This window comes from Sorex fumeus, unplaced genomic scaffold (assembly GCF_029834395.1).
Source record: "Sorex fumeus unplaced genomic scaffold, SorFum_2.1 ptg000045l, whole genome shotgun sequence".
Taxonomy (NCBI): domain Eukaryota; kingdom Metazoa; phylum Chordata; class Mammalia; order Eulipotyphla; family Soricidae; genus Sorex; species Sorex fumeus.
This window is the reverse complement of record NW_026606102.1, coordinates 20,235,139-20,247,980: the sequence shown is the minus strand read 5'-3', so window position 1 is coordinate 20,247,980 and position 12,842 is coordinate 20,235,139. Positions and strand designations below refer to the sequence as shown.

At 51.8% G+C, this 12,842-nt stretch overlaps 2 protein-coding genes across 3 annotated transcripts in view; one reads left to right on the top strand and one right to left on the bottom strand.

Annotated features, from left to right (window-relative positions):
- Positions 1-5,626, bottom strand: part of ATPAF1 (ATP synthase mitochondrial F1 complex assembly factor 1) — a 31,728-nt gene extending 26,102 nt beyond the window's left edge. The window contains exon 1 of the mRNA XM_056122185.1: positions 5,304-5,626. Coding sequence (XP_055978160.1) covers positions 5,304-5,626 — 323 coding nt within the window. The remainder of the gene's footprint in view (positions 1-5,303) is intronic.
- A 1,072-nt stretch (positions 5,627-6,698) lies between these two features.
- TEX38 (testis expressed 38) lies at positions 6,699-9,020 on the top strand. Of its 2 annotated transcripts, none has more exons than XM_056122356.1 (2): positions 6,699-6,859; positions 8,349-9,020. In XM_056122356.1, the coding sequence occupies exons 1-2, from the start codon at positions 6,742-6,744 to the stop codon at positions 8,948-8,950; spliced, it is 720 nt and encodes a 239-aa protein (XP_055978331.1). In that variant the 5' UTR covers positions 6,699-6,741; the 3' UTR covers positions 8,951-9,020. The 2 variants fall into 2 exon arrangements, with proteins under 2 accessions (XP_055978331.1, XP_055978332.1); XM_056122357.1 differs by having other exon boundaries at positions 6,699-6,950.
- The last annotated feature ends 3,822 nt before the right edge of the window (positions 9,021-12,842 follow it).

Below are 12,842 nucleotides of genomic sequence, written 5' to 3'. Positions count from 1 at the left end.
ATAACAGAGCCCATGGATGCATTCCTACACAGAGAAAGGACACAGACATTCAGAGATAGAAGGAAATGGCTTCATTTAGGCCCGAGCACAGACCTACAAATCAAGAAAATGAAAAAAAAAAAAAAAAAGCCCAGTCACTCAACTACTGTAACATTTTTCTCTGCAGGCTACTCACAAGGGTCCCTCGGATTAAAACTCTAGACACCTGAATCTTGAAGACGAGAAGGGTACTTTGAGGTCGTCTTGCCTGGTTCCCTCCATAGGCAGAAATCTTAGGGGTCTAGCTGGCTTTTACTTGAACAGATCTAGTCTGTGACCGTCTTTCTCTTTCCTAACACTACTCCCCCCACAAAACCAGTCATCTACTCTTTTCCAGACGATTCAGAGGCTTCATGCAGTCTAGCTCCAAGTGGAAGATTTATAGCCAAGCATCTTGCTCACCTTCTCCCCCAGAGATTCTGCTCCTGTAGAGGGGATCAACAGAATTTGTCCTTCAAGCCAAAATGAGGCTGGTCATCAGGCCTGAAGTCCATCTTTGTTAAGAATGCACCAACCAGGGACTGGGGAGATGATTTAGCCACTGAAACACATTCTTTGCATGCAAGAGCCCATAGTTTGATCTCAAGTATCACCAGGAATTAGCCCTGAGCAGCACCGGGTATGGTGCAAAAATACAAAACAATGACACAATAAATTCTTCAGGGAAGTTCTTGGAAATTCAGTGACAAAAACTCAAACCTGAGGCCTGTAAGGTTAAGGCCCAATCTGCCCCACATGTCTGAATGCAGGGCCAGCGGCTCTAGGACACAGGGACGCAGGGAATGAGAACTCAGTGTGTACTCTCCAGTAAACCACCAAGTGTGTTTGAGCACTGTGGCAGAGTGAGAGCCCTGGCAAACAGTACAATAACTGGCACAGGTGCTTGTGACCTCCAGTCACTGAAACAAGTGTGTGTGTAGGTATGGGAGGGGGATGGGAGGAAGGCGAGAGGATAGGAGAGAATAAACACATTTTAAAAAGAAAACTTATTTTGGGGGGCAGTGGGGCTGGGGGGGCAGGCCACACCTAGCGGTATCATTCCTGATGGGCTTGGGAGATCATATGGGGTGACAGATATCAAATATCAGCTGCATTCAAGGCAAATGCCCTACCTGCTGTACTATAGCACTCCAAAAGAAAACATTCTTGAGAGGCTGGATAGCTAGTATAGCAGGTAGGGTTGGCCTTGTATCTGGCCAACTCTGGTTTGATCTCCAGCATCACGTATGATCGATTCCCCAAACCCTATCAGGAGTGATCTCTGACCACAGAGCCAGGAGAGAGCCCTGAATACAATTGGGTGCAGCTCCCAAACCAAAGAATCAAGCCGTAAAACCAATAAAGGGCTAGAGAGGAGGCCTGGATCTGATTCCCAATAGCCAACGTCCCAAAAGCAAGGTCAGGAGGGACCCCTGAGCATATCTGGTATAACTCAAAAGACAAAAACTAACAAAATTCTTGGCCCAGAGGAACAGCATGGGGCTGAGAGGCTGCTTGAGTGCAAGACCATAGCTCAGTCTTGTTCCCACAGGCAGCGAGTACTATCCTGGAAGCCATCCTCGGTGCCCCAAGCAATCAGTGTCCCTCAGCAAGGTGTATAAGCACCACAAACAGGTATGACCAAACAAGCACTGTTCATAACCTAAAAATGTGTGAGCCACATGACCACGGAGTGCAACTCTGATGCGCACATGTGTGAGTGCTGCAGGAGCCCTGGCAAGCGCCACAATCAGGACTTGTGGCCTCAGCTGAGAGTGCACCCTTTGTTGAGCATGTGTGGGAGCACCATCACTGAAGCTCTTGTGAGCACTGTGGCCCAATCTGTGAGCACCACAGCCCGGGGTGGGACCACCTCCCAGCCTCTACAACAAGACGATCAACATCAACAATAACAATGGGAGGGAGAATTAATAATTACAAAAACAGACATGAAAAAAGAATCCTGGGGTCAGAGTGATAACACAGAGAGTAGGGCATTTGTTTGCATGAGGCCCCTAACCTGGTTTGATCCCCGGAACTCCATACGGTTCTCTGAGTCCCACCATGAGTGATCCCTGAGCACAGAGCCAGGAGTAAGCCCTGAGCACTGCTGGGTATGGCCCTCAAACAAACAAAATATTCTTCAGGCTATGTAGCAATGATAAGAGACTCTGAGGAAGGACTGCAGCTGAGAGCATCATGGGAGGCCTGCATGCTCCAAGCACATCTTGGGTTCCCTTCTGCAGAGTGCTTCCTGGTCAAGACTTTATAGGGCAGTTTTCCCAGATGGGTGAGACTGCCCCCAGGGGCATTGGAACAAGGATGGCAGTAGCCTCAGGTGCAATTAGGGAACACTTGGACTGTTTAAAAAAGACAGATTTCCAGGGGGCCCAGAGTAATTTTTTTTTTCAGTAGTTATGGGTAGAACCATCACAGTGAAGAGTTGAACTGGGGGGGTCCTGCTAGTTGGGTGTGGTGCCTGCCAGGTCACAGCTGCCACTTCAGGAGCAAGGCGACTGCTGCTTCTGTGGCAGGTACGGCTGACGGGTGGTCTCAGCAGGGAACCAAGGTCCCCCTGTCCTGTGCATCTTTTTTAATTAAAGTGTCCTGAGTTTAAATCTCTGACTTGTAAAAAGTTTGATTTCTTCTATAAATAAAATATAATCATTTTACTTATATAGTCCTAGAAATATAAAATCTTTTTATGTGAATGCATGGAAATCACTATTATGTCACACCCTAAGTTTATTTTTGGTTGAAGTAATATAATTTTTACTGAAAGTTATTTAGAAAGATGCTAGGGGCAAGAGAGACAAATTTGTTTACGAGAGATTACAGGCTTCTTCAGAGTGAAAATAAGCAAAGAAACACAGAGACAAACATATGAGATACGTATTCGAGATAGAACATGTGTTCAAAGAGCAGACCTATATTCATTTTCTCTAGGCTAAATTTCCAGTTTTTCGATCCCTCTTCATATGTGTGAATTGTGACTCTGGATCCCCCCTCTGGTGTGCCCATACTGTAGATATGGCAGGCCTGGGGCTAGTTACATCTCCTAAGTGGCTGGTATAAAGTGTGACCAAAAACCCAGACAGGGGTGGAACTGGCTCAACAGGGCACACAGCCTTGTTCTGTCCTTGGTTCATACTGAAACTGTGCCAGTGCATTAAGAACCCCGGCTTTAGGAGTATGTCCCAGCACTAATCAGGGTGACGATTCCTTTAATAAATAGCTCAGTGGGGCAGGGGCGACGGCTCAAAGGACTGGAGTACTTGCTTTGCGTGCTGGAGCCCATGCTTGACTTCCCTTACCAAACGGTCTCCTGAACAACACTGAGAGTGGTCCTTGTGTTCCACACTGGAAACAGTTCCTACGTACTGCCAGATGCAACCCAAAAAGGGAAAAAAACAAATTAACCTCAGTGGAGGGTAGTTAAAATAGAGGAGGGTCCATTATGACAATACTAGTTGGAAGTGATGACTCTGGGCAAGAGCGGAGTGTTGAAAGCAGGTAAAGGGATACACATCAGAGCCTTTCAACATCTGTGTCACCAACTACATGCTTAAAATGAGAGAAAGAAAGAAGAGAGGTGCCTGCCACAGAGACAGGTTGGGGCTGGGGGTGGATTGAAGGGGTGGGAGGGAAACTGGGAACATTGGTGCTGGGAAATTACACTCGTGGATGGGTGTTGGGACAGTATGACTGAAATGCAATCATGAACAATTTTGTAATGCTCTATCTCATGATGATTCAATTAAAAAAAAACATCAGCAACTGCCAAAAAAAAAAAAATCTCATCACTGGTCTGAGTGATGTGGCTCAGTGGAAGTGCAAGGGGACTAAGACTCATCCCTGGCACCATATCTGAGCAGTTTGCCAACTCGGATGCACTTCAACCAAATATGGGGACCTCAAATCATTGTGACCTCACTCATTGTGACAATGATAGCAACATTTAAGCAAACAACAACAACAAAAACTCTGGAGGATGGTAAACTGGGTAAAAGGGATCAATTTCAGGGAGGGATGCTGGGAGCAAAGATTCTGAAAGCAAACATGCATAAAGAGGTTGACTTAAACATTACATAGGGCTGGAGAGAGAGCACAGCGACTTCAGAACTGGGGATGCAGTGCACATGCGTGAGACTCTTGGGTAAACGGCCCCCAAATAAAAATCAAAATGACAACAAAACCCCTTCATGATAGCAGCTGTTTGGTTCTAGCCCTAAAATCAGATCCTATCTTGAGCTTCCCTCAACTTGACCTAAGTTCTGCCGACCCCATTTTGCTGGTTCTGTCACATCTCTTTTTCCTAGTCTCTACCAACACGACCTATCCTGTATCCACAAAGCTCTCTCCCATCTACACTTGTCTCATTCAGTTTTCTCCTTGCATGGGCTCCACAACTTACTTCTCTTGTTAGTTACTTAGCTGGGTTATGGGATATACAGAAGTAAGAGAATCCCTGTCTCTGAGTTTCAGGATTCAGTGGGAGAGACAGAGATGCTTATTAGCGCGGAAGGCGGACAGAACTTATGGCGGAAATCTGCTCAAACATTCCGAAATGGTTGAGAATTTGGCTTCCTGCTCTGCGCCTTTGCTGCTGCCGTCCCATTCACTACCTGCAACATTTCTCTCCACCCCATTCCTTGGGTCCTACTGCCACCGTACCAGCCCACAGCATTCAAAGGCAGCTTGGTCCCGGGTAAAGCTAGTGCCCGCCTGTGGGACGCCAGGGAGCAGAGACCCTCTCCGGGCCTGGGGGTACCTCGGGAAGCTCGTTCTCAAGGAGCGAGCAGCGCGCACAAACGCTGATGCGGACGAAGCGGAAAGGAGGACGGAGCCCTCCGCTCCTCCGCCAACGAAACGAATCTGACCGGCTCCGTGACCTCTGCCGGGTCTCTGGCCTTCTCCGACCCTCAGCTCCCGCCTGCTGCGGAAACGGTTCGACGGGGTCCAGCCGCCTCTGACGCCCTGCCCCCACCCGCACTCTCCTCCGCTCGCCCAGGGGCCCCGGCCAGAGCCTGCGCGGCTGGCCCGGCGCGACCCGGGACCGGCCCAGCCTCCTCCCCGAGGCTCCGCGTTCCGCTCCTGCCGCGAGGCGCGGGCCTCCGCTCCGCCCGCCTCCCCGGACCGGCCCCGCTCGCGCTCTCGAGGGCGGAAGCCCACGGGCTCGCGGAGGCCCCGACCCGCGCGCCCGACGGCCCCGGGCCCCGCGCGGAGACCCGTGCGGGCAGCCGGGCCGAGGCGGGGGCGCCCGCCAGCCCCCGCCCGGACCGCACCTGCGCAGCTGCTGGATCTTGTCGCGGTAGCGGGCGTAGAAGGGGTTGGCCTCGAGCTCGGCTCCGGCCCCGCCGCCGTCGGCGCCCCCCGCGGCGCGGCGCACGGGGAACACGCGCAGCTGCGCGGCGGACACGAGCCCCAGGCCCAGGGCGCGGCTGCGCACGGCGCACAGGCCCCGGTAGAGGCCGGCCACCTGCAGCACGGCCGGGCCCGCGCCCGCGCCCGCCATGGCGGCCCCCGCTGCCGCCGCCGCCGCCTCCCGCGCCGCCTCCTCCTCCCCGGGCGCGGCGGCCCCGGCCCGCGGCCCGCGCGTCCCCGCCATCGCCCTCCGGCCCCGCGTCCGCGCGCCCGCGCCGAGGTTCCGCTCGCCCAAGGTTCCGGGCGCCGGGAACGGGGCTCGCCCCTGCCGCGCCGGCCCCGAGCGCGGGCCGCTGCGCCGCCGCCGCCGCCGCCCGCAGGCCCGCCCGGACTCACGCCCGCCCGCCGGGGACCGGCAGCCTCTGCGCGGGCTCCCGAGTCTCCCGAAAGGCGCCCGGCCCGGCCGCTCCTCGCAGCGGGTCCCCCTGAAGTCCCGGGGCACTCGCTGTCCGGGGGTCCTGCGGCGTCGGAGGCGCTTTCGGCCGCTGATCTGCACCGCGCGCCCCTGTGCGGCGAAGAACAGCGCGGTGCGTGCCCTCTGGGGCAGGTGGTATCGTTGTACGGGCGAGAAACCTGAGGTGGTCGTCGGAGTCCCGAGGGATTCGCCCAGCCGTCCTGCCCGCCCACAGCCTCGGCCCACCGCCAACGCCTGTCCCACTACCCCCGCCCGGAAAAGCCGCCCGTTTTATCCCTGACAAGTGCTTGCTCGCTCAGTTTTGGTTAGGGGCCACTCCCGGAGCATCTCGGCGGAGGGCAAGACGTGCAATGGTGGGGATGGAACCCAGGACCTCCCACGTGCTTTGCCGTTTGAACTTCATTCCCTCCTGTTTTGATCACTGGGATGTTCGTTCCTACCCCATCTCCCCAACGCTACCATTTTCTTCCCCCTCCCCTACTCCAAACCGGGTGCAGTTATGGCCAGGTGGGTTAGGGTCATGGGCCTGAATGGACATCCCAGTGCTACCTGCTCTCAGCACAGGAGGCATGGAGCAGCCCCTCTGAGCAGGCACTGATCAACACGGAAGTTCTCCATGGAAGTCCTTTCTGGCAAAAACTACCTGAACCCTCACAAAGAGTGGCCCGTCAGGAACAGGGACAGAGCCTCAACTCTGCTTACTTGGTAATCCATACTCCTGGTGGGTCATCCCCTGCGCAAGGATGCCACGCAAATTCGTGAAGCGTTCCATATTTAGAAAATAAATAAATAAATAAAAATAAAACTACTTAAATAGATTGGAGCCTGAGTAATTTTTTTCCTGAAAAAAGAGCAGTAGGCCAGGTAACTATGGGAACCTCTGCATGACCCAAGATTGCCAACAGTCCTCCGGAATGCGTAATGCTCAGAACCCAGTGACCTGGCCTTTAGGGAACAATGGGACCTGGGCATTCCATGGAGTCTGGATAGCTGGACAGATGGGTAGGTGAACTTCCTCTCTCCAGAGCTGTCTACTGGGAACCAAGGCTTGACTTAATGGAGTTCCCACAGGAAGATCTGAGCTTACCTGGTGGTAAATGTCCCTTTAGTCATTGACATTTGGCCCTTAGGCTTGGGGCCAACATGGAGGGAAGCCCCTTTGCATGTTGCCTGTGCGGAGGAAGCTAAGCAGTTAGCCTATGGATTCCTCTAGAGAATGGAGGATTCTGTGAGGGCAATGACCACATCTCCCTGCCCCGCCAGAGAGAGCACCATGACCACCATTGCTGGGGGCACCCCAGGACCATCACTGTTGAAGGGTTAAGGCATGTTGGGGGCGAGTGGGGTGGCAGAATAGCATTCCCGTACGCAGCTAATGTTTTACTTCTTTGATGATTCTTGCCTTTTCCCCCTTAATGTTTGGGCCATAACTCACTTGGTGCTCAGAAATTATTCCTGGCAGGGTTTGGGGAACCATATGGGGGATTGAGGATTGAACCCACGTCTGGCATGTGCAAGACAGACAGCATTTCTGTGTACTATCTCTCTAATCCAGAGGTAGGTTTCTCTTTTTAATTTTTGTTTTTTGGGCCACACTTAGTGGTGCTCAGGGCTTACTTCTGGCTCTGCACTCAAGGATCATTCCTGGTGGGGCATGGGGTTCTGGGAATTGAACCCGGGTCTGCCCAGTTTCTTAGTGGGAGGTTTTTTTTTTAAATTCTTTGATTTGGGGGCCACACTTGACAATGTTCAGGTGTTTCTCCTTGCCTTGCACTCAGGAATTACTCCTAGTGGTGCTTGGGGGACCATATCGGGTGCCAGGGATCAAATCTGTGTTGTGTACAAGGCAAATGCCCGCCCTGCTGTACTGTTACTCTGATCCCAGGAGGTTTTTTTCATTTTTTAATTTATTTTTTATTGAATCACTGTGAGATAGTTACAAAGCTTTCATGATTGAGTTTCAGTCATACAATGATCAAACACCCATCCCTCCTCCAGGAGGTTTCTTAATGAGAGGCATTGGATGGGTCTAGGAGTGGGAACTAGAAGCTTGACTATACTGGGTTGGGTCATACCCCTACCATTGGCCTAGCTTTTCTTATTTATAGAAGGCCTCCAGGAGAACCCGATTTTTGTTTTGTTTTGGGGGGTCCCACCTAGTGGTGCTCAGAGCTTACTTTTGGCTCTGTGCTCAAGGATTATTCCTGGCGGGGGTTGGGGATCCATCTGTGGTATGAAGGATCGAACCTGAGTTGGCTGCATGCAGGGCAAGGTCCCTTCCTGCTGTACTATTTTCTCTGGTCCAGAGATCCTGCTTTGACTGGGTAAGAGAGTATGAGAAGGTGAGTTCCTGAGGGAAGGAAGGGAAGGAGAGTGATTTAAGTGGATGCCAATGAGTGATGAGTGGCTCAAGGAGAGGAAGGGAAAGTGGCTCACACTAGAAAAGAACTGTCGCCAGCCTGCCTGCATCTTTGTTTCCTTATCATTTCAGTGTGGGTCTCCCTGTACTTCGGACTCCTGGGGCTGTGTTCTGTGATAACCGGCAGCTGCATTCTCTTCCTACACTGGAGGAAGAACCTGCGGCGGGAACTGCGTGCCCGAGAGTGGGTGGAGGCCATGCGCAACGCCACGTTCACCTACAGCCCGCTGTTGTACTGGATCAACAAACGACGACACTGTGGCATGAACACAGCCATCACCACGGGCCCTCGTCCTGCTGCTGCCAACACTGAATCCGACGTTCAGAATTCAGACGTGTGGCAGGTGGACATCCCCGAGAGCCAGGACAATGCTGCCCACCACAGCTCCACCAAGACCCAAGTGCCTGGCTCCCTGCGACCTGCGATGCAGTTGGTACCTCAGTCACTCCGTTCCCCAAAGTCTCAGTCCCATGCCGCCTCCCCAATGCCAACCCCTGTCTTTCAGGAGGTGCCCATTTCCCTCTCCCTGTGCAACCTTCCTCCGATGCTGAACCACTCAGTCTCTTACCCGATGGCCACCCATCCTGAGAGGAACGTGCACTCCCATTCCCTCCCCACACTGGCCCATGGGGACTGCTGCTCTCATGCCAAGACCCTCACTAAAGAACTGTAGGCTCCTCTCATCAGTGGGAAGTGGAGAAAATGGCAGAGCAGGAGAGTGAGCTGCCTGGGAGAGCAAGAATTGGCAGAGGTCAGGGCCCCTCTGCTTGTCACATTAAAAAAAGAGAAACAAACTCCTTTGTGCCTTACTTGTGGTCAGGGGAGCACACGACTTTCCCATTTGATGGAAGCACTTCACTGACCTGGTACTCAGAGTGCCAATCACTGAGTCTCCAAGACAAATGGGAACTGGAGAGTTCCCAGGGGGAGTCTCGTCAGGGCCCAATATCCCTTTATCAGGTATTTATGACTGAAATGTGCTGCCTCCTATAGGATGTCAGGTACAGCTGCCACCAGAATGATGGCTCTTCTGAGTGCATATGGTGGTGACTCCTTTTTTCTGGGCAGGGGACACCTCCCAAGTTCGCTCAAGAAGCCCGGGGCCACACTCAATTGAGCCAGTTCAGTGCAAAGGTAGCAGATGTGAAGCTGCTTAGGGCCCGTGGTGCCAGGGCTTACTCAGGCCATCCTGGCTGTGCTGGGAGCCTCCTGGGTTGCATCTTAGAGGTCCTTTTGGGAACTATGTAGATCTGGAAATTGAGCCTGGACCTAGTGCATGCTAAGCACGCTACCATCTCCTAACCCCAAGCGATGGCATTCTTAGAGCCCATATCACAGCAAAACAAGTTATATATACCCCGCGAGCACCACTGCACTGCTGGTGGAATTGCATTCCATGTTAATATCTGCACTGTAGGTTCTTCCACTCTGGAGAAGCCTCTGTCTTAAACAGATATATCCTCTCCGTGTCCCCCCATGCCCCTCTCAATTTCTCTTAAATTTCTTTGAATAAAAAAGCTGCTTAATTGAAAAAACAAGACCACAAACAAACTGCACTGTATTGAATGCTCATGTGGTTGTCTCCATTTCTAATGCAGAGCACGTGCACTGTATTAGGATACCACTATCCTAATGAAAGATGAAGAAACATGAAGAAACAGTAACCAACGACACTTGCCACATATTTTTGGGGGAGACAAAGGGGATGGGCCATACCCAGCAATACTGAGGGATCACTCCTGGCCCTGTGCTCAGGGATAATTCCCGGCAAGGCTCAGTGAACCCTAGTGAGGTGCGTGGGATCAAATAGCAGTCAGTCACATGTAAGAGCTCTTCCTGTGTACTAACTCTCCAGCCTAATATTTTTTGGGCGCTCACACCTAACCATGATCAGGGGCTACTCCTGACTCTCTGAGATGTTGCAACTGATCTGCTGGGGCAATCGTGGTGTAGGGATCTAAAACCTGGGCGTCCTATATTCAAAGCACATAGTCCATTGAGCTCTCTGGTCCTGCTATATTAGTTTTTGGGAAGTGAGGTGGGGCACACCTGCTGATGCTTAGAGGCTATTCTTGGCTCTTTGCTTAGGAATTATTCCTGACAGAGCTCAGGGGACCGTATGTGATGTTGGGGATTGAACCCTGGTTGACCATGTGCAAGGTAAGTGCCCTACTTGCTGTACTCTCTGGCCCACTGCCATATTTAATGCTGCAGAGCCAGCCTCAAATTTGTCAGTCTGGCATCAAGATCCTGATCTTTTTACCACGTACTATGGTGCCCCTTCCTTGATACATCTTACTAGAAAACACTAGGCAAACACTTGGGTATGTGTCAGAGTTCCTGCTGGCAAAGCTCTGAAATGAACTGGACCGGTTAGACTTCAAGAGCGCTCCCAGGACCTAGACAGAGGGTGACAGAGTGGAGCCAGGGGGATTGACATTTCCTGGATAGATTAATGACTGGCGATCACCAATGGCCAGGTTTGTAACGTGAGAGTTGACACCTATGTAATCTAGACAACTGATTGGTAATAATGGAATAACTGATTGGTAATAATGGAATAAATAATTGGCAATAGTGATGGAATCTAGATAATTTTGTTTCTATTTATACCAATCTTCCCCATGCAGTGACTGATCTAATTTTTCATCTCCCACTTACCACCTGTCCTTGTGCATGAATTGCATTCCATTTGCCCCTATATAATTATTGTTGGATCCCTGAATTAAAGTGTCTATTGGGCTATCGGCCTGTAGTCCACATCTATTGACCATCAGCCGTAGACTACATCAAATTGGCTCCATGTCAGGTCACCGGATACTGCCAGACAGCATCACGTATGTGTAGGGCATATACTTGGTGCACAGATTGGCTTGGGAGAAGGGCTGCAGTGCACCCTTTAGAACTCTATCCAGAATAATGTCCTTTTTTTCCTAAAAGGGATTCACAGCCCTACTAAGATCTGCTCTATGGCAATATTAGATATTTTAGGAAAGGATCCTGAAGAGAGAGAACATCATTTGGTCCCAGTTTAAAGATAAGGTCTAGTTCTGCCCCACAATGTCATCCCCTTTTATTTTGAGAATTAATTTTTTCTTTCTGAGCCGGGGTCAATTCCTCCGCCCCTCTTGGAGAGCCTGGAAAGCTACAGAGAGTATCTCGCCTGCGCGGCAAAGCCTGGCAAGCTACCTGTGACGTATTCGATATGCCAAACACAGTAACAACAAGTCTCAAAATGGAGATATTACTGAGCCTGCTTGCGCAAATCGATGAACAATGGGAGGATAGTGATAGTGACTGTGTTCAGAAATGATCTCTGACAGTGCTTTGGGGAGCAGGATTTGAACTGGGGCTGGCTTTGTGCTTTAATCCATATTCTCTCCTGCCCCTCCTGTTGATCATCGATTTGCTCGAGCGGGCCCAGTAATGTCTCCATTGGAGATTTTGTTGTTACTGTACTTACTTTTACTTTCCTGCCCCACCTCTCTTACTTTTTAAAGGCAATGGAACATTTGCTGTGGATGTGCTCTTATTGACACTCAAAATATAAAACAGGCCTAGGGGGTATGGTGCCGCCAGCAGGTCATCCTGTACCTGTGAGGCGAGTGCATCAGCAGCCTGATGGCATTGTCAGACTTTCAGATACCCCCAAATTGCTGCTTTGCCTTTGGCCAGACCCCAAAAACTTGGGGCAAAGTTTACCAAGAAAGTAAACAGCCAAAAGTTAGGTATGTGGGAGACACACCCACAAACCACCTCCGGATCAGCTATATAATTGGAGGCATGGCCTCTCTGGTTCCTAATTGAACTGCTTAATGGCCATGATCCCAGAGACTCAGAAACGAATCTCGGAACCCAAAGGCTTTTGGCAGAAATGCGTCCTGTTCCTGCAGTAGGTTACTGGGGCTGGGCCAACCCAGGTGGGAATAGGTTTTGTGCCTTGGGCTGTTCCCCTTGGCGGCCCAGTGACCTCCATCCTCCAGAGGCCACTGGACAGTCAGGTTTGGGCTGCAATGACAAGTGGGGCCTCACCAGATGGGGGTGCAACCAGCCCTTTCCTCCCCATCCCAGCAAGACCCCGAGTCGCCACCTACAATGGCCTTGCTGGCTCCTGATCAATCTGCTTAATGGCCATGAACCCAGAGACTCAGAAACAAATCTCGAAACCCAGCGGCTTTTGACAGAAATGCATCTGGACTGCATACAAGGTGGCCGCCACCTCAGAGCTTATAGGAAAGCCAGGTATGAGCCTGCGGTGATGGGGCAACTGCAGCCTCATGGGAAGGGAGCGGTACCGGCTCATCCTTCATGCTCTACTGAGGTCACGAGTTGCCCCCCACAAGCGACTCTCCGGCACGGCCATAGCTCCAGAGGCAAAAGGATTTAATCCAGTAATCCAGAGCCCGGTAGCTTGCAGCAGGTGAATGGACCATGCGTTAAACTACGGCACCATGCCACCTCCCCGGGAGGGAAAGGGTGTTGCTCCCTTCCGCCTTCCCCCCCCCCCCCCGCCGCAGCAAGGTGGCCACTGCCTCAGAGCTTATTGGAAATCCAGGTATGAGCCA

Excerpts from the sequence above, each read along its gene's own strand:
- TEX38 (XM_056122356.1), top strand. The coding sequence starts at position 6,742 with ATGACCCAAGATTGCCAACAGTCCTCCGGAATGCGTAATGCTCAGAAC. Across the intron at positions 6,860-8,348 it reads CTGGATAGCTGGACAGATGG|TGTGGGTCTCCCTGTACTTC; the intron begins GTAGGTGAACTT and ends TTATCATTTCAG.